The sequence below is a fragment of the Nelumbo lutea genome, chromosome 2, assembly GCF_056320005.1.
Source record: "Nelumbo lutea isolate HS-2025 chromosome 2, American lotus-T2T, whole genome shotgun sequence".
Taxonomy (NCBI): Eukaryota; Viridiplantae; Streptophyta; class Magnoliopsida; order Proteales; family Nelumbonaceae; genus Nelumbo; species Nelumbo lutea.
In genome coordinates, this window is record NC_142685.1 from 36,724,607 (window position 1) to 36,749,618 (window position 25,012).

The window sequence follows — 25,012 nt, forward strand, 5'->3', positions numbered from 1 at the left end:
ATCAACGCATAAGTGAGGAAGAAGAAAGATCGATCTTAGCTTCGTGTTCACCGGAGCGATTGATCTTACCTTTGTGCTCTATAGTGAGAAAAAAGAATTTAACCTTCGTGGTCTGCAGAGAGAGAGAATCAGATTCAGTGGGGAGGAAGTCAAGGTTCAAGGGAGAGAGTCAAGGTTTGAGGGAGAGATGGACGCAGATTGAATGGAGAGGGGCTCACGGTTCAATGGAGAGAGTCGAGGTTCGACGGGGAGAGAGAGGGTCCAGGTTCGAACTTGGAATGAAAATAAATAGAATGGAAAAGTGGGGCACAAATATTTATAGTGCTGCAAAATAGATAACATTTTTTGCCCTAAAACCAAGTTCCATTCTGGAAAGAATGAATCCTACGGCAAGAAATTTTTAGCCAAACACCTTTATCTCATGGCTCATGCATTCTTGTTCATTCTTGCCTGGGCAAGAATAAAAAGAATGAGGCCCAAAGCAATGGACCAAACATGGCCTAAATTTCCAAAGGGTTGTTAATTAGACATTGTTGCTAGCAGCTTTTGTTGAGAAAGATGATGTCCCATAGCAGAATAAAATTCATTGGCTGTGAAGTGAAAGATGGGTTGAACATCATGTTAGGAGATGCGTTGTACATGGGACCTAAAAACATAGCACTTCGATTCATTCCAACCATTTGAGAATTAAATATGCTGCTATTCAAAGAATTATTTGATGCCGAATGACTTGGTTGAATGCTTGGGTTTGAGAGGGTAGCCTCTGAAAACAACCCGGAGAAGCTTCCTTAGTTTCTTAGTCTCTGATCTCTTGTCAGCTACAGATAAACCAGCCGTTAAATTATCTATACTGCCTTTATCACCTGATTGTTCTGAATTAGAAATGGAACCAAAAATATCCAATAGTTGTGCTCAATTTTCATTTGCTTGCATGCGGATTTCATTAGCAGCATTTTTATCACCAACCACCAACCCTGAAAATAGGTCATTGACAGGTTCTCTATCTTCAGTTGTATGAAATGAGGCATCTGCAAATGGGTCCACTTCAGTCTTATGTCCATTGGTGCTCAAGCCAGTAGCTGAACTATCTCCAATAATAATCATCCGAGTCACCACAGTATCTATTAAATCAGGTATCTGAACAGTAGGGGGTTTTGCTCCCACACTAGATGGCTTTTCTGGAAGACTATGTTTTTCAATTGTCTGGTCTCCATTCAGAAGGCTTAAGACCTGCCAATTAAAAGCAATTCTAAAGTTAACTACAACTAATACACCATAATCTTGCATGCCTCACTCTCAATATAGGAGATTACTCATAAGAATGATTTGAAAAATAAGTTTAGAACTAGATCACCATCATCGTCATCGTCATCTAAGCCTTGTCATAACTAAATGGGATTGGCTATATGAATCAATTAGGGAGATGTAGTGGTGCTTTTTTTTTTTTTTTTGATCAATGGAGAAGAAGTTTGTTAGCTCAAAAGGTGGTGCTTGATGGCACTTTCCTGAAGCCCTCACCATTGAATCATAGGACCCTATTGTATGTCTTCCCAGGTAGAAGCAGGCAGTCCCATACCCTAATTAGCAAACAATGATACTTTTTCAGTACCAACTACATAATCATGGAATTAGAAAAGTGCAAAACATGAATTTTCTAATATCAACAAGAAAACAAAATTTGAAGAGAAAAAGCAATATACAACATGATTAATTATGTAAACCCTAATAACTCATGTACAAACACATGGCAGTTGCCTCACTCCTAGCTAGGACATTCAATGGGTTAGTTCTGCCCAACCGCCCAACCCGAACCGAACCGATTATATTGGTTCTGGTTCCATGATTTTGTCCTGATTAAAATAATTGGGTTGGTTCTGGTTCTTGCCTGTCCTGAATTGATTATTTTATTAAACATATACAAGGTTTTCCTAATTTTTTTTATAATTTTTATCATATTTTATGTTTGAATAGGTAAACTTGAAAGATAATATATAATATAATATTGGTTAAAATGTTTAATTTATTAACATATAAATAATTTGTTATTTTACTGTCATTTTTGTTAAGGTTATATTATCAAGTTTTAAGTTATTATTTAAATAAATAAGTATAGTTTTCAGTATAATTGGGTTTATGGGGTCAGACATAATTTTCCCAACTATTAACCATGATGGTTCTTGGACTGTGATTTTGTCCCGATTAATAATCGGTTCGGGACTGGGACCAACATGTCAGCCTGTCCTGACCCAGATCTCACCTGTTGACAGACTTACTCCTAGCTGGGTATAGTTAAAACTAAATATATGTATCCAGATCTGATAAAATATTGATCAAGCTCAAAAATCTTGGACAGGACGTACCATAGCCTTTTATATTGGTTGATCTATGTGTTGCAGTGACTCCACCATCCAAAGGTACCTAATCTTGTCCAATATGTTCACAAGCCTTGACAGAAATGTTCTTGACAAGAAACACACTCAAATATCCAAAGGAGTAGGGTTCTACTTCAGAAGTCTAATATAGAGTTTCGTCTAATAGAGTCCACTATGGACAAGAAACACACTCAAATATCCAAAAGCAGTAGGGTTCTACTTCAGAAGTCTAATATAATAGAGTTTCGTCTAATAGTAGCAAGATCAATCAATTGCCTAGTTGATCCTTTGTCTAGACAGAGAGTACAATGAAACATTCTGTTTTGAGGAGCTGACAGAACTTGGCTGTACTTGGGAGTACAAAATGAATCTAATGTAGATAGATCCCTAGGACTGCAAATTCATGGCTGACTTACTTTCTAGGGAAGGGCAAATAGAACTGATTTTATCAGGGTCCTGACAGAACCGGATTCAGTCAGAGCAAAGTCCATTCGAACAGCCATCATAGCCTTGCATTGGGAATACCTCCCCATGAAATAAAGCACAGTACAGAGATATTCCCGACGAAAGGTTGTAAAGGCTGTTCGAACACTGTTCAAACGGGCCTAGCTCTGACTGAAGCCGATCTCGGTACTGGTGCCCACTAGTGTTTCACCTCTATGGTGCCCACTAGTGTTGTCAGGCTTGGACTGGACTGGACAGCTAATAACCCAGTGACCCTTCTGGGTCCTCTAAAATGATGTTTTTCATGGTTTGAACAAGCTAACCACCCAGTTAACTGGTAAAACTGTGACCCTGTGAGCATTCCAGTCTTTTATCCAGTCTGAGTCTGACAATATTGTTGCCCACTAATGCTGGAAAACCTAGAAGAAGGAAATTTCAGTACTGCAATTCTTTCCTATAATAATTTATTATTGTTGAAAAAATACTAAATCATACTAAGGTATCACAAGTATTAATAGTGGGATTGAACTAGTGTTTTAAAAGTGCAAGGCACAAAAAAGGTGCAAGGGCCAATTTGTGCCCAAGGCGAGAGGCGCAAGGCAAGGACGCCTTTTTGAAGCAAGGCGCAAAAATACAAAACAATGCTAAAAAAATGTCAGAAATTTCAAAAAATGCAAAAAATATTAAAAAAATATTAATAAGGAATATGAACTCAAATTTTAAAATTAGTGGTTTAAAAAACCTATTATCTAAAATTAAAATACATAAACATAACATGTAAAGCATATTCAAATGAAAATTTAAAAATAAAATCAAACATATAAAACATTTTCAAGCATGTAAAGCTCACAATCTCTTTTTTTCCTCATATGCATTACTTCAAGTAGCTAATGTCATGTAAAAATATTACATTCCTAATTCTACGAGTCACTTTTGTGCCACGCCCCTTGAGGCAAGCCCAAACAAGTCCATGTTCAGGTCTTAAATTCTTAATTCTCATACAAAAAAATAATGATTTTATAATTTTAATTGCTTTTTAAGAAGATATTTTATTAAGATGAATGAGTGAACAACATTAGCAAATAGGGGGTTCTTGGAGCTCTGGTGTGTGAGAATTAAGAATTTAAGACCCGACCATGGACTTGTTTGGGTTTTACCTCGAGGGGCGTGGTTGGGGTCCAGGGGCTCAACCGCTAGGTTCAAAAAAGGCAAAAAAATTGTACAATTTTCAAAAGGCGCACACCTGGGCCAAGGTGCAAGGTGCATCAAGTGCACCAGGTGTGCGCCTTTTGAAAGTGTTGCACCTAGGACCTGGGCGAGGCGCCTACCCTAAAATGCACCTCACCTGTGCACCTAGGCACGCCTTTTAAATCAATACCCTAAAAAGGCATGTCTTTTACTCCAAGAGATTGCATTCAACACCCATACACAACAAATTCTCAACTAAAAATAGAGAAAGTAGAGATTGAAGGAGTAGAAAAGCTGCAATTGAAACCTTATTCGATTCAAAGAGGAGAACAAAAAAGCTCTTGCAGTTGAAATTGAAGTAGTAGCTAAAACACGATGGCTAACAGTGATGCAGTTGGAAGGAAGAATTAAGAGAGAAGGAACTTGTCGTGTATTGAGTCAGAGAAGCGCAAAGCAAAGAGATGGTATTTGGTTGGTAATTCCAACAGCTGCAGAATCCACTATGGGAGCCAGAACACAAAAATCTATGGGCATGTCATAAACCACTAGACATATATCAATTACTTGTTCTTGGAGCAGAGCAGAGACATGTCATAAACCATGGCTTGTTTTTTACCAAACTTGAAAAATAGCACACAATTCCACAAATGAGCATTGGCTATTAAACAGGATAAACAACGAAAGGCAAAACAATCTACATGTCAAAATTTAAATTCTTATAAATTCATTATGCTAGAAATCTATGCATCAGTACCAGTTAAAACCCAATGGAAACTGAAAAGAAAAATGAGAAACAGCAATTGATTATACCTGAACACGGTGAAGAGCGACAAATATTGATGAGAAAGGAGAACACAGTGAAGAACATGAACATAGTAAACAGTGAGTCGCGATTAGCCAATTAGTACTTGTGAAGAGATGAAAGAAGAAAAGGAGAAAAACATACCTGTGTAGTTGCTGGGGTCAGAGAGTTTCTCTGTCGAGTTTTTCTCAAAGTATCGAGAAGCTGAGAAGCCCAAATAAACCATAAGCTTGGCTTGGAGCCTCTCAGATCCAAACCACTTTGGTCTTTCAGGGTCTTTTTTGGGATCTGTCTTTTGGTCTAGTGGGCTTTTACTAGCCAAACATGAAATACCATTTTTGGTCTACTAGACTTCTAAAAGCCCAAAAGATCTTTCAAAAAGACTTGCCAAACAAGGCCTTGATCTATCATGCATAGGCGATCTTGGAAATTTTTTCTGCTTGTTGGTTGACATTGGATCACACATAGAGGCAATGTAGGTGGTAATTTAAGCTAGAAACCATACTACTCAAGAAAAAAAATTCTTTCCCACTTTTTAAAGAGGAGTTTCTGAACATTGTTTTCATGTTTCTGAACCAATGACTTCATCAAATTCATCAGCCATTATTTCACTTTTAAAGAGGAGTTTCAGATATGGAAGAACCCTTGGAAGCACAGGTAAATCTGCTATGTTCACACTCATCATGTCAAAAGCAATACATGTTTTATGCATGTGTTTCTCATCAAAAACTGGGATTTTTGGGTATCTCTGACTGAAATGTGTAAGAATGATGCGGTATACATCTGCTGAGGCTCCCACTTCAATGGCTTCTTTTGTTGTGCTGTGATTCCTTGCAATAGCTTCCTCTGCCATTCCATCCTCAAATGTTGCCTGCAACAATGGCAAACACAAACCATTTAATCATCAATGCTTCCTTAACATTCTTTCCACATGATTCATAAGATAGTTAGCAGATGGAATTAGTACTTACAAACTTTTTTTTTTCACATGGTGAAATGTATTAACATACGTGGAATGGAAACACTGGGGAAAGGTACAAACACTCCAAGACCGAGCATAGTTGTCAAGGTGACAGGCAACAAGGCAACCAATACCCAAGGAGGGTGGGTTGCCTCACCCAAATGCCTAGTAGTTTTTGTACAAGACACCATAAAATTTTCATTTTTTTGTCTCGTGAGATTATAATATTGAAACAAATTTTACTTCACTAAATTATTATATGTGGATTTTGTACAATGGCCAAGGGACCCTCTCCCTTGTCAGTAACAATTTCTTTTTCTTTTTTTTTTCTTTTTGAAGCCAAATACAATTTTTTATTGTATACTAGTTTCTTTCAATCATGTTCTCATTTGTTAAGATTTGATCAACACACCAGTTACTTGACGTTGTGTTGAATTCTTGAAGGTCTCAAAACCTGAACTGATAAACAAGGAAGAACTTGAAAATTTTATCCAATCAACACACAAGAGCAATTGAGGCATGTCTTCTTCTGCCCCTTTCATTTTCCTTTCTCTGCAAAAGAAACACAGGTTCCGCCCTCTCTCTAGGACAATCTTCTTCTTCTCTTCAATGTGCTGGTTTTCTATATTTTGATACGAAGCTTGAAGACTATTGGTAATTATTAGTGAAAGATGATTGTTGGTTGCTAGTTGCTATGGAACATAGGGAATTACCAGATGATAAATATAAGAAAAATCAAGCCCATCACCTACACAGGCACCTAGACAACAACAAAGCACTTCCCCGTTTGCCTAGCTCTTTGATTTTCTATTTTAATCCAGTATAGTTTCAGTTGAGTAGCATTACTCAGAGTTGCGGATATCCATTAGAAATTTTCTCAGTTGAAGAAAATTTGCAGTTATCTGTTACATTTTGTGTCTATCCTGACTTCCTTCTCAACCAGTTTTCATTAAGTTTGAAGTGATGATCTCAGAATTTAATTGTCTTCAGATGAATCCACAGACTTTATGACATGGTACCATGTTACTTTAGCGAGGCTGGTAACTGTATACTGGATAGGAAAAAGATCCTTTATCAATAGGATGACTTACCTCATGTATAAGAACTGTTGCTCCCTGAGATGCGGCTATCAGTTCAGGACAGGGCCTAGTGTCACCAGAGTAGACAAGCTTCCAACCTGGAATAGTTTTTCCAACAGTGTTGACTCTATCTGCCGCCTTCAGGACAACACCAAATGCCTGTGGACAATGCACAACAGGCACACTGACCAAAGCCTCCAAACCTGCTTCACCAAGAACCCTCTTCAAGTTCTTTAGGAGCTCAAAGGTCATACCAGAGTCAACTGGACTGCTAGGTCTCTTCCAAAAGCTCTGCATGGGGCTGCCTCTTGCAAACAAGGTTGTCTCAATATTTTGCACTGCAACACCTTGTCCATCTCTGCTATTTAAGTTTTCAACATCAGTTCCTGATGTGAAGTTATTTTGATTAGATTCAAGAGTATCCTTGAAGGCATCCAATGAAGCTTCTGTTGTGTGCCTGCAGTCAAGGAACTGCATATCTAGATCCTCAAGTTTTTGGTACGCATCCAAAAATCTTTTAAGCTTCCTTGGCCCAATAACAAGTAATGGTTCATGAGCAACTTCCTTCAACAACTCTCGACGAAGAGCAAGTATTCTTGCTAGACCGGTATGATGATCAGCATGAATATGAGAAATCCAAATAAACTTCAATCTTCTCACAGCATTGTCAGCACCCTTTACACCATACCTGTACACAAGAGTTTCATAGGGCATCTCTATCTATTAAAAAAGAAACAAAAAGAAATACAATAGTAGGCAAATGAAACATTCTAGAGAATTGGATTCACCTCCTCTTTAGTTGACCCAGTGTCCCTTCACCACAGTCCAACAGTAAACTTCCTTTTGAGAAAAGATTAATATAGACTGAACTAACATTGCGGTATTTGGATGGCTGTGAAGAACCGGTTCCCAGAAGAACAATTTCCATGTCCTCTCGTGTGATATTCTCCAGACAACTAGGAACAGTTTGATCATTATTAACTTCATCCATGTCAGTGGCATCCAGACATGAGATCTCCTCCCTTGATATCTTATCAGGTTTAGAAGTATTCTCATTTATCCATGGTTCTTCAATCATAACTACATCATCTTGCACAGGTGATAGTCTTTTAGATTCTTGGGACTTGCACCATATCTGGCTAATTTGTTCTGCAGCATCTGTAATCTCAGGAATCTCTGAGATAAGTTCATCAATGACCTCTGTCGGTGTCAATGAGCTTGGAATAACAGATTTATCCAACCCAATCTGTGCATATGGACGCAGAGTAAACTGTAGTAGCATACAAAGATAGAGGTATTACTTAGAAGAAAATAGTATGTAATATTAAATAAATTATCAAAAAAATATAGTATGTAATATTAAATAAATAAACACATATGATATGTTTATGATTTTTTAACACGAAGTTAAACACCAAAGAGTAAGATTTTTTATCCAAAATGACCACAAATAACATGAAAAATGGAGTTATCTCCCAAAAAGTGATCAGAAGAATTAACCAAGGGTTACTGTCTGTTACTTCACCCTCTTAGTGAAGGTCAGTTAACAATGGCTAGTTATTCATTTTGTATTAACCCTCTTAACAAAGGCAGCAATACTGGAAAATTACTCTACTATGAAATGATAAGGCTGATACTTCACCAATAGTAGCACAATTCTCATCATGGTGGAAATACTTAAACAAAGTTCATAAGCAAATGTACAAAGGAAATTTATGAGCATAAGTGTCAAGGATCAAGACTCATAATTAGCTACAAGTGTTATATGTAACAAAACACACAAGAGTTAAAGTATATTGTAATAATGAATAAACTTTAAGATTCTTGAAACAAATTGAACCTCAAACTAGGGATAAAATCATAAAAACGCTGATGTTTAATGTATTCTGAGCATGAAGGAGCCAAGAAGTGCTTAATCAAAGGAGATTTGCAGATCAATTAGAAGATCGAGCTAATTAGTATGAATCTCCAGAATTTAACAGTTCACTAGTTTCATACCTTCAGAAGATTTTCAGCAGAAATGCCTTCACAAAGCTTTGGAACAGAACCCTGGAAAGAAGAAACCAACTGCTCAATAGCCCTGGGCATGTTAAAAGTAACTACCAACCCCTAACCATACAAAATCCAGGAATCAGTTTGGTAATCTTTCTTAAATGAGAAGCCACATAATTACCTCATTTATAGAAAAAGTGTAAGGTTCAAAATTGTTAAGGTGCTGAAGAGACCAAAAACCAGGGGCTGGAAAGAACTGAGGACACAGGTAATTAAGCCTTGATGAAATTCTTGCACTAGATTTTAGAATTGGAACTTCCAAGTTCTTTCTGCAAATAGGAATAAGAAACCCCATAACAAGTTTGCAAAGGAAAAATGATGATTACTAACAACCAACGTGATAGTAATACTGAAAAATGAATAAGTTCTCACATTTCATGTCCAGCCATGATATGTTGGGCCCCACCAAATCTTTTCATCCATTTCTGGTAATCAGGAGTCTTTGTAACAAAAGCTGGACTCAGGTGAATTACACAATTTACAGACTTAACATCATCCAGCTTGTCGTCCAGAGAATCAGCATAGTAAGGACTTAGAGATTCTACAGACAACAACTCTTGTAAATGAGATAATGTAGGGCAGTCGACAAGGAGTACAATTGGGCCAGGAACCGAAGGACCAAGCACATCACTTGGATGAACCTGCATAACCAGGTAAATGAAGCCATGTGTTAGAAAAATAATAATTTGAATATTGGCTGAACAACCATGTACTGATATGTCCTTCTTCAGGTGTGTGCAAGTACCAGGATATTAACAAATAGTTTGATCTAACCCACCATAATATTTTGACGATCTGACTTGACTGAGTTCCCAAGTTGTAGTTCACGATATTTTGGACCAGGTTTCAATCCAAGGGCCACAGCTTTTGCTGGGTCAAACTTCCCCTTAATTTCAGGCAACTCACAAACATAAACTACAGAAACGTCACCAGGCTTCAGCACTGGTAGAACTTTTCTATCTGGACTTTTTGGATGTGGTAAAAGGGGTTTCATAAACTGATCCTTTTTCTCCTGCGAACCTACAGAAGGATTCAACAAAGTGGAATCTTCACTCATGACTTGATGCCCCTCAAAGCAACTTGGCCGTAGGAGAATTGCAGATATCTTAACAACCTCATCATCAATGAGAACAATGGGGTCTGTAAACTTCCCCATATCAGAGACTGCAGATCCTTTGGCACTTGGTGCTGGCCCAAAACTATGGGTGTGAACCATGGCAGCATTTGGAATAAATGAACGCATAGCATCAATTAAATATTTGAGATCAGAGGGGCCCCATATGTTAACCTTCAAAACAACAAAAGCCAAAGGTTATAGTTCTATGATTGCATATAAAGCATAGTATCCCATATCTGTTCCAAAGAATGGTTCAGAAAAGCTAAATAATACACAAGTTAGAATGATGATGGTATTTTATGCATCTCAATTTAAGATAACTTACAGACATTCCTTCCTCTCCCATGCCAGCCAAAGTCAGTAGAAGACCTGTGATAGTACAAGATTGCAGGTAAGGAACTATCCAGATAATCATGTTTAATTTCCAACTAAATGTGAAACAAAATATGAATATTTAATTAAATAAAATATGCGTATTGAGGGTACAGTTTTTGCTGTTTTATTTGAGAGACTTAATCACAAGAAAGAACCCAGCTTAAGGTTATTCTAAGTGCAATATGGAACCTGAGTATTTTGGTCTGCTTTTATTCTGTAATTGGACCTATTATATCAATCATAGCAAAAGTGAGGCATTTAAATCCAGCATGTAGTGGAATTAGTAGAAGCTTGCATTGTAGATCTAGCCATATAGCAACTTCCTTCCAGGTACTTGAGAAGCCCTTTGAGAGAGCCCAAGGTCATATGGAACCCAATAGTAGAGAGATTATGCTAGTAGAAAACTGGCTTGAAGAAGGGTTACCTATTGAAGGGAGGCAATTATACTCTATTTAAAACAGAAATTTGTTATTTTCCTGTCCAAGATTTATAACTCTTCTCCATCCATTACCTATCAAAACAAATCTGAATATCCAGAGAGAGAAAGAAAGAGAAACATGCAGATGGAGAAATCCCAATATTTTCTGGAGGGTCATTGCAAGCAAATATGGGCATGACGCATGGGTGGGAGTTCCTACCAACAACAGAATTTTGCAGTTCTATGTTTTTTTTTTTTTGAGAGAGAGAGAGAGAGAAAAGGTAAAGTATTTCATTAAAGCAAACTGAAAAGATACAACATTGCCCAATGAGGCACTGGGCAACACAAAACACTTTGTACATCCCAAAAAACCACCATATGAGCATCATACAAAAAGATTACTGTGCTCAAAAAAAGAGCTGTAAGGACAATTCTTGAACAATTTGTAAGTCGCCACCCAGGAGTATAACCTTCCCAAATACTCTTTAAGACTTCCTCCTCTGACCTAAAATTGTCTTCAAAAAGCCTCATATTTCTTTCTGACCAGATTGACCACACTACAACCGCTGGCAGCACCTTCCAAACAATCCTACCTCTCCTCAATAAACCCCTCAGGCCCCAGCCCTGTAACAGTTCCGATACATTCCTTGGGAGGCATAACTGAACTCCAAAAACCTTTAGAATTTTCGTCCAAATTTCCCAACTGAATCTGCAGTGCAGAAGGAGATGCTCCAGCTTCTCAGAATTGTTACCACATAGAACACATCTGCTTGGTTCTACCACCCAACCTCTCTTTGACAGATTATCAGTTGTTAGGCATCTCCCTAAAGCTGTCACCTACAAACAAAAAGAGACTTTTAGAGGAGCCACCATCCTCCATACCAAGTCTTCGGGGAAGTTAGCTTCCTCATCACTACAAAGGCTGCTGTAAAAGGATTTGACTGAAAATACCTGAATTCTCCCTTGCCCAAATCCTCCTGTCCCCCCTTTTACTATCCACCCTCACCACATTCAGGATCATTTAGGTTCCTTCTAAAACTGGGACACCACATGCCTGCCCCTCCAACCTGAGAAAACACCTCCAACACCATACGGTCCTTGTTGATAGCTATATCAATGAGGGTTGGGAATCTGTCCTTAAGAGGGCTATCCCCACACCAGACCTCCTTCCAAAAACTAACTCTAGATCCATCTCCTACTTCCATTCTTAATCATTGTCTAAAATCCTTCGCTGATTTCTGAATACCCTTCCAAACTGCACATCCATAAGATAGATTTGATTCCCCTGGGTCCCAACTTGAGTTCCTTGCCGTACTTAGCCCCTATTGCTCTTCTCCATTGGTGTGTGGTCTGTTCATTCCACCTCCAATACCATTTCCCTAGACCAGCCAAGTTAAACTTTCTCACATTCCTTAACCCCAAACCTCTGGCCTTTATTGACTTGCAGGCTTTGCTCCAGGTAACTAAATGAAACTTAAACTCATCCTTCCATCCCTGCCATAGAAAATTTCTCATTGTCTTCTCCAACATCTTGGCCACACTGGCTGGAAAAATAGAACAGAGACAATAAATAAGTGGGAAGAGAAGACAAAACACTTTTTAATAATGTAAGTTTTCCTCCCTTCAATAGATACCTCGATTTCCAAGAGGGTAGTTTCCTTTCCGTTCTTTCCACCACCGGTTCCCAAATCTTCTTAGAAATGCATTTTTCTCCAAGTGGCATCCCCTAGTACTTTGATGGCAACTTTCCAACCTTGCAGCCTACAATATCTGCCAACACTTCCAAATTAGGACCAGCCCCCACTGTGGTTCTATGATTCAATGTTCCATCACCAGTTCTCCTTGGATTTTAATATGCATATTTCTTTTGTGGTGGACCAGGGAACAAGCTATGACTTTTAGAAGATAAAAGGTGCCTTTGCCAACACTTCAGCTAATGTTTATTCTTTCCCGTCTTTGTACCACATGACCATAGATAGGGGTGAGTCAGTCCAGGAAATACTTTGAATCGTGAGTGTGGCAATGAAGTATAATGGACCCTCTATTTCAGGCTTCATTTGAATGATTAAGAAACTGACTCCTCATGGACTTCTTGGTTTGACTGCCACAGGTTCTAATATGCATGGGGATAATAGAAAGGTGTGGAGCATCAATCCAGAAGGAACTTCTCCTATTAATTCGTCCTATCTAACTCTTATTAGTGGGAGAAGCTGTCTGTCAGTCTCTCCCATGGAGGTACATATCAACGCTGAGATACCTGCTTAAATATCTTTCATGCTATCTAACTCTTATTGATGGAAGAACATATTTTTCCCATTGAAATGGATGATATGGTCCATATGGACTTCTTGGTTTGACTGCCACAGGTTCTGATATGCATGGAGATAATAGAAAGGTGTGGAGCATCAATCCAGAAGGAACTTCTCCTATTAATCCATCCTATCTAACTCTTATTAGTGGGAGAAGCTGTCTGTCAGTCTCTCCCATGGAGGCACATATCAACGCTGAGATACCTGCTTAAATATCTTTCATGCTATCTAACTCTTATTGATGGAAGAACATATTTTTCCCATTGAAATGGATGATATGGTCCATATGGAAACCAACAATACAACTAAGATATCCTTTTTCTTTTCCTGGATGGTGTTTGTGGATAAAACCCTAACAAGAGGTCATCTCACATACTGGAAGAGAGATACATAATTATTCCACTCCTATGAAGAATGCATCAAATACCTTCTCCTTGCTTGCAACTATTCTATAAATACATCACGTACCTTCTCACATCCTGTAGGTCACGAATGACCTGTTTTTACACTGTTTTGGTGTGACTCCATTGTTTTATGATCTCTCCTAGTAGTTGGTGTGTTTAGATGATCTGGAAAATTGATGGACCGTGACTGTTATACCTGTACAGTGCTGAAATCAACCTAAAAAAAAAAAATTTAGAATTGGAGCTGGTCTGTGTTCAGATTGTGTACAGACTAGAGTGTGTGCATGTGGACTGCATCTCTACTGTGTTTTTAGGACTTTTTGGGCGTTAGGAGAGATCTTAAGGGGTGTGTTGAAACTGAAAAGTGTTTGAATCCTGTCCTCTGTAAATTCTGCAACTTCTGAGATTTTAGGAAGTCAAAATGAAATAAGTGGAGGGATGGATATGAGTTCCCCCATGACTGTAATTCCCTTTGATGGACGAAACTACCTTGAATGGCCTAGGGGAATTAAACTTTACATTAATGCTAAGGAAAATAGGGTATATTAACGGTAAAGTGAAGGAACCAAAGACTGGAAGTGTTGAACATGACAGGTGGGACCAAGAAAATAGTATGGTGATGTCATGCCTCTTGGTTTCCATGCTGCCACAAGGAAGACATTTACGTGGGTTGAAACAGCTTGTGGAATATGGGAACAAGCGAAATCTACCTATTCAGAGCAGAGGCACTACGCAAAGATATACCAATTACAAGCTGAATCCTCCACTTGCAAGCAAGGGGAGAGGAGTCTCTCAATGTACTACTCAAATCTGACATCAATCTGAAAGAAACTAGATCATTATCAAAGTGTGAATTGAAAGTGTGATGAAGATGCAAAGGCCTACAAATCACTTGTCTCCTAACAATGAGTATTTGCTTTTCTTTTGGGGTTGAATCCTATGTATGAGTTCATGAGGGTACAAATCTTAGGAAGTAAGAACTTATCTTCAGTTCAGGAACTTTATGTCTTAGTCCAATCTGAAGCGAGTAGAAGAAGTGTGATGAATTGTACAGAGGGGGAGTCGGTTGCACTAGCAGTCCGAGGAGGTACAAATTCAAATGTTGGAGGCTCTTTTAAGAAGGGTAACTCACAGAAGAGAGTGGATGACAAAGACAAACTTTGGTGCACTCACTGTCAAAAGTCCAAGCACACTAGAGACACATGTTGGAAACTCCATGGCAAGCCTAAATGGGCTCAGGAATTGAGTAAGAAATCAACATCTGATCAAAGTAAGAAGCCAACCCAGCAGAGTCAGAAGAAATATAACTCAGCAAATGTGGCATCTCAAGAGACTAGTCCCATGGTACCACAGGAACGACACTCTGATTCTAACCCCAAGGAAGAGAGTATCAACTATTTTCGTGACCACTTGGAATTACATGGTAGGACACTTCGTCAGATGGATTTTGGCCATACTCTTTCTACCTCATTTGTGTCTACACCAGGTAACACTGCCACATGGTTTCCATGTGTCATCTCATGCATCTGATTCCCCTTAAATAATTGACTCTGGAGCCTCAAACCACATGACCGGTAAATCAACTTTATTCCAGGCATATAACATCCTCTCTAGGAGAGATAAGGTGAGACTAACTAATGGATCATTCTCCACCATAGTCAGTCAAGGAGCCATCTCCCTTCCTTTCAGTCTTACCCTCTCTAATGCGTTGTGCGTTCCTAAATTACCTGTCATTTTACTTTCCATTAGCAGTATTACTCACTCCTTGAATTGTTCATTGACCTTCTTTCCTTCTTTGTGTGTGTTTCAAGATTTGGCCTCGAGGAAGACAATTGGTAGAGGAAGCATGGTGGATGGTCTTTACGTGTTGAAGAATAAAGTCGGTCTTGTGGCTACAAAGTCCTTAAGTTCATCTAGTGAGAGCCATACCTACTTATCGCATAGTTGTCTACTCGTCTTGGTCATCTTCCGTTTGAGTCTTTAAAACTTATGTTTCCTGAGTTATTTAGGTCTTTTCAATTAGTGAGTTACAGTGTCAGACATGTCAATTGAACAAACATTGTAGAAATTCTTTTCTTTTAAGAAATAAAAGATCTGAATTTCCGCTTCGTATTGTCTATTCTGATGTTTGGGGCCCTATTACTCTACCTTCTGAGACTAGATAAAAGTATTTCATTACTTTGATTGATGACTACTCTAGATATAGATGGGTTTATCTTATGTGATCTAGAGATGAACTGCCAAAGGTTGTGAAAGATTTTCAACGCATGATTTTTACTCAAATCCAAATTGAGATTCATATTTTCCAGTCGGACAACGCGAAGGAGTACTTCCATAGTGATCTCATGGAGTTATTTGCTTTGTGTGGATCTCTTCTTCAAAGGTCTTGTACTAGGACACCCCAGCAAAATGGTGTCGCTGAAAGGAAAAATCATCATCTTCTCGAAGTAGCTCATCGTTTATTACTCCATATGAATGCTCCAAAACATTTTTGGATGAATGTTGTTATGTGTGTTGCATATATCACCAACCGTATGCCACCTCGGTTACTAGAGTATAAGGCCCCACATCAACTTTTGTTTCCTACGGCTCCTCTGTCCCCCATAGTTTAATAGTGACTATTTTTCACATTATATTTATAAAATAGGCACTATTAAACTACTACTACTACTTTTGCTTTTCTTCTTTTCCTATAACAAAAATAAGGGTTCAGCCCCTATATTTTTTATTTTTCTTTTTCTTCTCATTAATATGTTGATTTTCTATACTTTAACATGAACTCTATACTTTTCTTATGAAAATTATAATTATTATTAAGGAAATATGGTTATGGTACCTAGGGAACTACCCTAGGATCTATATTTTCTACATAAAAAAATCCATCGCCTAGGCAATTAGGCGACAAAGCACCCCCTGTCACCTAGTCTCGCCTTGGTGCCTTGAAAACTATATTCCAATGCATGTCTTTGGGTATCGTTGCTTTGTTCATGACTTGTCCCCTACTCGTCATAAGCTCTATCCTTGTGCCATTCCTTGTGCTTTTCTTAGCTATCCTTTATCTCAAAAGGGTTATCGTTGCTATGACCCTGCTCAAGGGGAGATTAGGGTTGAAGAGGAGAAACACACCTAGGTTCAGACTCAATTACCTCCTCTTCCTGATCCTCCTCCATTTTGTGTCTTTCTTCGCCGCCATTTCCTGATCCTTAGTTAGGGAGGGTTTTGAAAGATGTGAAGAAGTTCTAGAGACTTGTAAGGAGACTCTTATATTTGTTTATGACCGGGCCTAATATTGCCTATGCAGTGGGTGTCCTTAGTCAGCTCATGCATAATCCTAAGACAACTCACTTTGAAGCTACAGAAATGATCCTTAGATACCTCAAGAAGTTCCCAGGAGCTAGTTTGCTATTCCAGAAACATGGGCATTTGAATGTTGAAGTGTATACAGATGCTAATTAGGCAAGGGCAGTCAATGACAAAAAGTTTACCAGTGAGTATTGTACCCTTGTGGGAGGAAACTTATTCACCTAGAGAAGTAAGAAGCAAAGCATGGTGGCTAGGTCCAGTGCTGAAGCGGAATACAGAGCTATGTCTCATGGAGTTGCTAGAATCATATGGATGAAAAAACCTATTAGGTGAACTAGGTTTTGCAGTTAACAAACCTATGTCACTCTATTGTGACAATAAAGTTGCTATCAATGTTATTGCTAACCCAGTCCTCCATGATAGAACAAAATATATTGAAGTGGACAAACATTTTATTAGAGAAAAACTTGTGAGTGGAGAAGTGTGCACTCCATATGTCAATTCAGAAGAACAACTTGTAGACATCTTCACCGAGGGCCTTCATCATGTGCGGCATAATAATTTGTGTGACAAGTGGGCATGATTGACATCTATGTCCCAACTTGAGGGGGAGTGTTGGAGTGTTTACTTTACATTTTATGTTTTATTTTGCTTAGTTGGGATCTGTTTGGTCTGGTTACAATAGCTTTTTTATCATTGTTTATGTACTTTGACTACAATAGGGGCATAAGGGTTTTTTATCATTCTGTCTTCTCTCTCTTCCCTTCTTCCTTGTTTCTCCTCTTTTCTTCTGCTAATAGATTTGTTGCATATTTGGAAGGGAACGAGCATTTGTGTATGTAAAGGCAAGATCTGTTGATGATAAGGTTACATAGAAAGTTGAGCACATATGCAATTTTGGTTCCCCATTTTGAAGGACTTTAGATTCCGGAGGCCTGAGTCTCAAAAAATTGTAATAATCCGTATAGCATCATATTTTCTTAAAATGATGTTAAGCTGTACATAACAGTTGATATGGCACTGAATAGAATGGAATGACAGAACAAGATTCACGCAGCCAACCCCATACAATTAGGACAAGGCTTACATAATGGTGATGATGATGTACAGCTAGCTGTACATGCTTGTACATTAAGGACATAAGAAAATCTGAAGATTCATGGTTATGCCCTTCTTCTGAGTACAATAAAGATTTCTAATCAATATCGAAGTAAAACATATCATAGAAAGCTCATTTGCACTGACCTGGAAGTCCACCTGCAGTTTCTGAGCATACGCGGGAAAGGAACATGTGATCGATCTGAAGACATTTAAAGAACAATATCAAGATGCATTTTCACAATTTATTAAGAAAGCTTCTATCAATACAAGAGAGAACAGTGAGCAAACAAAAGATATATGATACCTTTGATAACTTAATCTTATGCTCAGTACAGAACCGCTGCAACCCCTGGAACAAGAAGAAACCATTCAAAAATAGAACATCATTACAAGGTTTCATGAAGGGCCACCACTAAAACATCGTTAATTTTATATGCAGACTTGCAGAGTTATAGTCAATACCAGCTTTTGAAATGCTTAGAGGTTAAAACTTTCTTGAGTAATTTTGATTTTTGAATAAGTTGTTTGGCGAAACAAACATACTAACTAAAAGAGAAGAAATGATAACCTACATTTTTTCTAGTACAAGCGAAAAGACCTACACAAAATGAAGCACAACCTCTCAAAATTCAAGTCCTTGCGGATAATTTGTAAGTAACTACTTACTATTAAGGGGAAGAGGATTTGGAGTGGGTGAGAAATGAGATTCATAGATAAAGGAGGAAGATAAGAATTTTTTTTATGATTTTCCACCTCAACAGAGTCCAGGAATTTTCCATCATGATAATAATAAACTAAGGTCCCACTGGCATCGTTCTATGGGAGTCTTCCTCGCGTTCTCGACGTTCCCATAGAACGGAAACACATTTGGCATGACATTTTAGGTGGGAATGGGTTCTTTTGGAGTGGGAATGGAAACAACTTGTAGGTATCTTCACCAAGGGCCTTCATCACGTCACTCTGCAGGAACGAGGAACTTGGGAACACGCAATTCCCACAACGTCCTCTTTAAGTTGCGAACACGTGTGCTAGTTCCCCACGTGTTGGTCAGGGAAAAATCGTAATTTTGCAGTTTCAGACATAAGAAAGCCCCAAGTCTAGCTCAATGTGGTTTTTTCCTTCTTCCTACCGCCGACAGACTCCTAACCTCTTGTGGAGCATCAACAAGGCAGCCTGGGTTTTTCTTGTATATCTCTCATCGGTTCTGTTCTATTTTATCCTTAATATACAAGGTATTTCATAACCATACATTTTTATTTTATACACAGGCACATGAAAATGACTTTATATGGGTTGACCAATTCATCCCTCCTAACAGTGGTAGACATGTTGAGGTGCAACAAGGACTAGTTGCGCGAAACAGGGACCGATTTTTAACCATTATAGCTTGTGGATATTGCTGCTTCATGGCGTGTTGGGTTCTTATTTTGCTATTTATTTGTGTTGTTTTTATCCATAGTCAAGTAAGGGTCTGTTTGGTTCACAATGGGAATAGGAATCAGGATGGTCTATTCTCATAGTTTGGTTGGTTCAGACAAGAATAAGAATGGAAATTGAAGTCAGCAGTAATGGGCCAAGGGAGGGGGGGAATCGCCATTCCCTAAAATGGGGAAATCCCATTCCACCAGAATGGGAATGGGATTCTGATTCCACCCAACCCAACCAAACAGTTGGAATCGTAACCCCTATTCCTGCGAACCAAAAAGGGCCTAAAAGTAGAGCATATTCCTAGTTTTTTCTCTTGAAAAAAGAAAAAAGAAAGTATTAGTGTTTCTTCAACATACCTCTCCTGCATTAAATATAAATCTTTGCTTGTCAAAAAATAGTAGAACTGATGGCGATGTATCCTGCGTATCCATCCCAGTACCTAAAATCTGTGAAAATAAAAACCAGAGATGGCTAGATAAGAATTCAAAGCAAACCATTAAAACAGAGAAGGATACAAGTCCTTCGTTTCTAATAATAAAACGGAAATATAGAACAATTTCTGGAGACCAATTATTATGATATAAAATTTGAAATTTTGGAAAAAAGACGCAAGTCCAGATGCCATGAACCAATTCCAGAGAAATACCAAAGTCAAAATCTGGAACTTTTCATAAAACAAATAATGATCAAGCGCCCCTCCCCCGCACCCACCCACATGCACTCTTTTTCTTCATCATCATTTGGTAAAAGAGCTTTTACCTGAACATAACATATGGTGTTAACTGGATTCAATTTCCGAACCTTCAACTGAAGGGTCCTGGGCTTGTCACTCTTATCTTTCCCTTCAGCTCTCCTTTTATTGAACATGACAGACTTGGCCTCCTCCATCGGTTTCTCGTTCTTATCTTCTCGGAGGGTACTATTGCCTCTAGTCCTGGGCGGAGGAACCTTTCGTTCTCTTCTTACAGAAGAAGAGGTAACAGTGGCAAAAGAGAGAGGTTTTTGAAGGGTTTTGGACTTGTTCAGAAGAGAAGAAGAGAATGAAAGCTTGAAGGGAAAGGAGAGAGGAGATGAATAACCGCTCGAAAAGAATAGTCTGAAGGTTCCAATTTGGGGCATTGTTTTTCAATTGGGTTGGGTGGGGCGTTTACAGCCCTAAGAGGGCCGGGAGATTGGAGAGCGAGCGAGAGAGAGTATTACGTGCGTTAGCAGAACTCAACCATAATACCTAGCATCCCATTCTACCGGTATACCTCAGATTAGCATGTTCCACCTAGTCTTGACAATACCACAATACCAACGTCACCAGTGCCGTATGATTGTAATTGAGAGGCATAGTGGAAGCTGATTGTAATTGGGAGGCATATTGTTTCGTATTTTAGAATTCGCCTTGAAAGCTAGCGATTAGAGGGAGGGAATTCAATCACATATATACTCCACGACAACGTCCTACTGCTATCAATGTGAGATACTTCACATTATCATCCCATACTACTAACATGAATCATAAAAGAAAGGGCGAGTTCGAGCATTCAACACAACCTTGGAGTACTGGACTAAGAATGAGAAACAACATATCTTGATTATTGACCAATCTACTAAAAAAAAAATACCAATCCTAGGTATCGGGAATGAGAGCTTGTGAGGACTCTACAGTGTAAATCTCCTCAAGAATTTTTTTGAAATTTTCTAAGGATAAAATTTATCACGTATATTTAAATTTATTGATAAAAATAAGGGCAAATAGGACAATTGGTCATATTAAATGAATCGAAAGGTAATTCTCATTAAATCCAACATTTAAGGTATTAACTTGCATTTACTTCATTGAACCATATATTTAATCCATTTTTGTTTCTTCTTATCATTAAATTAGTGGGGACCTATCCGTTGCACGGGATTTGTTAAGCGAAAGATATATATAATTGTTTTATACTTTTAACTTTTAAATAATTAATAATCATTTATATTTTGGGTTCGACTACGATATAGGAAAGTTATGATATCTAAAATTTTTTTGACCAATCAATTGGTATCATAAGTGTGGTAGCCAATCAGGTGTTATTTATCAAAATTCATGGGTGGATTTTGATCAACCAAAATTCTTCTGATACCATATCTTTCCCGTATCATAGATTTTCCATTATATTTTATATACTACTTTTAATAATTTTTTACAATACAAAATTAACAATAATTAATTCCAACCAACTTGACCTGAGTTAATCAATTTTCTAGTATTTTCAATCAGCTTTGGTTCAACAATTTCCCAACCTGACCAGGTTGGATTTAGAAATTGTTTTGACCATTTGTAAATTGACCAAAATCAAACAACTTGACACACACAACACACCCGTGTATATGTATAATATGGGAAAGTGGAAAATTTCTCATATTTATTAATCTAAAATATTTTATATCATAAATTTAATTTTTTTAATAATGCCACTATAGTTTTATAAATTCAAATTTAATTTTTTAAGTTTAAATCTTTTGAACCAACCAACCAAACTAAAAATCAACCCAAACTTATGCAACCTGAGTTGGTCGGCTTTCACTAATGGTTAGTCGGTTACGGGTGACCAACTCCTCAACCGAACCAAGTTGATTTGTATGGCCAAAAAGTCTATAATCGAACTAAACCAACCCATGAACACTCATAATTTCAACTAAATTAATAGTCTAATCTATTTCTAGTAAATAACAATAGTTTAATCTCCAAAAATTATTGAAAATTTATAGCAAAAATACACAATTATTGAAAATATATTGAAAATGAAAAAGAAATAAGTAACAATAAAAATAAAATACTAACAAAATACAATAAATATTAAAAATATATTAAATTAGTCAATAAATAGTGTAGTCTCGAATGATAGTTTAATTTCTAATAAATGTTAATCAATAAATTATAACAAAATATAGTAAATATAATAAGTACAATAAATTAAAATAAAGTTAAATAACAGTAGTTTAATCTCCAATAATTATTGAAAAGTTTCTGTTAAATAACAAAACAAAAATAGACTTATACATAATTATTGAAAATATATTTATCGCAAAAAACAATAAATAAATAATTAAAATGAAATAAATATTAATTTTAGTATACATTAATATATAATAAATATAGATAATGATTTTAAAATTATTATTAATAAATTTTTTTTGAAAGTTATTTTCTAGAACTTTTATTGATATAAGCGAAATTAGTTATTTACAATATTATTTAGATATTTAAATAATCTTATTATTTAAAATTTAAAATATTAATTATTTATTGAATTTAATAATCCATAAAATTATAGTTTATACTATTATTGCATATTTTTGTTATTATTTTTGTAAAATATTAAAGTATTATTAATTTGAATATTATGTTATAATTATTTTTCTAGTTTTAGTATATTTTTAAATTTATTACTGAACTTGTTGATAAAAATGAGGGCAAATAGGACAATTGGTTATTAATATTAAATGAGTTGAAAAGAGGTATTTTTAAAATATTCAATTCATTCAATTTTCTCTCATTAAATTCAACATTATAAGCTATTAACTTAAATTTACTTCATTGAATCATATATTTAAGGCATTTTTGTTTCTTCTTATCATTAAATTCTATTAATTAAATCCATACATAATAAATTAATAATTTTAATAACATAAATATATATACTTTTAAAACCTAATTGAAAAAATAGTGTTTTCATCTAGGTAATGGTAAGAAATTAAAGCATTTTGGTCAAATGGGTCAATCCATGTTGCTACAATTAAATAATAAAATTAAAAATAAATAAAATGCAAAAAATATAAAAAAAAATTGAGAACATTTTTAACATCATATATTTGACATATTAAACAATAATAAGTATGATAAATAACAAATGTTTTTATTAATTATGGAAATGGAATGTAAACTTCAAAACCAATTAGAAATAAAACTATTTTCATATTCTCTCATTAAATCTCATATCTAAGTTATATTACTTTATTAAATCTCATATCCAAGTTATATTCTCTCATTAAATCCTATATTTAAGATATACATTTTTCCCATCATTAAATTTTACTAACTAAATCCATAATATTAATTTTAATAGTATAAAAATAAATATTCCAAAAAATAATTTGAAAAGAAAATCATTTTCTTCCCTCTTGGTGATGGGTAAGAAATTCAACGTTTGGGGCCAAATGGGTTAATAAATAATATCATAATTAAATAATTGAAAATTAAAATATATAACAACAAAACAGTAAAACAAATAGGACTTATCTCTAATATTCATTATAGTATTATAAGAAGCAAGAATAAGTATGAAATATAAGAAGCAATGTTATTAATGATGGAAATTGAATGCCAATTTTAAAATCAACTTAGAAATGAAATGATTTCATAGTCAAATAATAAAATTATTAAAAATAGAGAATAAAAAAATAACAAAAATAGAAAAGAGAAAATTTGGGCACATATCTAATGTTATATATTTATAAAAATATAAGGTATATCTCTAATATTATAAATTCATTATATTGAACAAAAATAAGAATCATACAAAAGAAATAATTTTATCAATGATGGAAATGTAATACAAAATTTAATGTCAACCTAGAAGTCAAACTATTTTCCTTTTTGGGTGGTGGGTTAGTGGTTGAGTAAAATGGACTAATCGATGATATGATAGTTATACAATAAATCTTTAAAAATAAAAAAATACAAGTAATCAAAAGAATATATTAAAAACATTTATATTAATCATGTCAAACAAAAATTAAGTGTAATATATACAAAATTATTTATAAAATATAGATGAACTATATAATTTTAAACTGATGCGAAAGAATAACTATTTTCTTATCTAGATGGTGTGTCAATGATTCAAGTTTTCAAAAAAAAAAACTCATGATGTCATAATTGAATAATAAATATTTAAATATATATATATAACATAAAAATGAAAAAGTATAGAATGTTGTAGAAAACTTTTGGGAACATTTCTAATGTTATATATTCATCATATTAAATAAAAATAATTGTTAAATTTAAAATTATTTTTATTTATGACAGAAATGGAATTCAGAATTTAATAATAATAATAATAATAATAATAATAATAATAATAATAATAATAATAATAATAATAATAATAATTGTTAATGTAATTTAAAATTTCCACATGTGTTGTGCATGTGCATTTACTATAAGCATTTAAGTTTACTTTTAGTCATACTATTACTTTTGTTAATTTCTAAATTATATCTTAATTATAATATATCTAAAGTTCTAGTAATTAATATGAAGAAAATAAAATTTCTTACATGCAACACATGTGATTAATTACTAGACCATAAAACACCAAAATGATGGGTCAAACCTCCAATAGAGATAAACTCAATAAGAAACCCCGGAAAAAGGTGTCCAACAAATAAACCAATGAGGGGTTTGGAGAGAATTGATTGTTAACTCAAACCAATCTAGTGGCAATAAACATTAAACTTCAAATCTAGTGGAAAGGAGAAAGGAGATGGCTAACAAACTGTTCCTCCAAAACCGGATATTCAATTCATTTGCACTTTTATGGTATTTCACCATTACAAATAAAATTGCAAAAAAACTAGGGCAAAAAAGGACCTGATGGAGTAAAGATCTATGTATTATAAA

The 25,012-nt window shown here is 35.8% G+C and overlaps 2 protein-coding genes across 3 annotated transcripts; both read right to left on the bottom strand.

Annotated features, from left to right (window-relative positions):
- Positions 1-544: 544 nt before the first annotated feature.
- On the bottom strand, positions 545-5,169 carry LOC148869897 (protein MODIFIED TRANSPORT TO THE VACUOLE 1-like). Of its 2 annotated transcripts, none has more exons than XM_088973849.1 (3): positions 4,951-5,169; positions 1,519-1,577; positions 545-1,230 (listed from the first exon to the last, which is right to left on the bottom strand). In XM_088973849.1, exons 1-3 carry the CDS (start codon positions 5,030-5,032, stop codon positions 913-915), a joined length of 459 nt encoding a protein of 152 aa, XP_088829975.1. In that variant the 5' UTR covers positions 5,033-5,169; the 3' UTR covers positions 545-912. The 2 variants fall into 2 exon arrangements, with proteins under 2 accessions (XP_088829975.1, XP_088829976.1); XM_088973850.1 differs by having other exon boundaries at positions 4,815-5,025.
- A 142-nt stretch (positions 5,170-5,311) lies between these two features.
- On the bottom strand, positions 5,312-20,833 carry LOC148869898 (tRNase Z TRZ3, mitochondrial-like). Its single transcript, XM_088973848.1, has 12 exons — positions 20,113-20,833; positions 19,710-19,799; positions 18,230-18,274; positions 18,070-18,124; positions 10,341-10,384; positions 9,677-10,186; positions 9,271-9,539; positions 9,020-9,167; positions 8,845-8,895; positions 7,635-8,116; positions 6,859-7,534; positions 5,312-5,677 (listed from the first exon to the last, which is right to left on the bottom strand). The coding sequence occupies exons 1-12, from the start codon at positions 20,470-20,472 to the stop codon at positions 5,369-5,371; spliced, it is 3,039 nt and encodes a 1,012-aa protein (XP_088829974.1). The 5' UTR covers positions 20,473-20,833; the 3' UTR covers positions 5,312-5,368.
- Between the last annotated feature and the right edge of the window lie 4,179 nt (positions 20,834-25,012).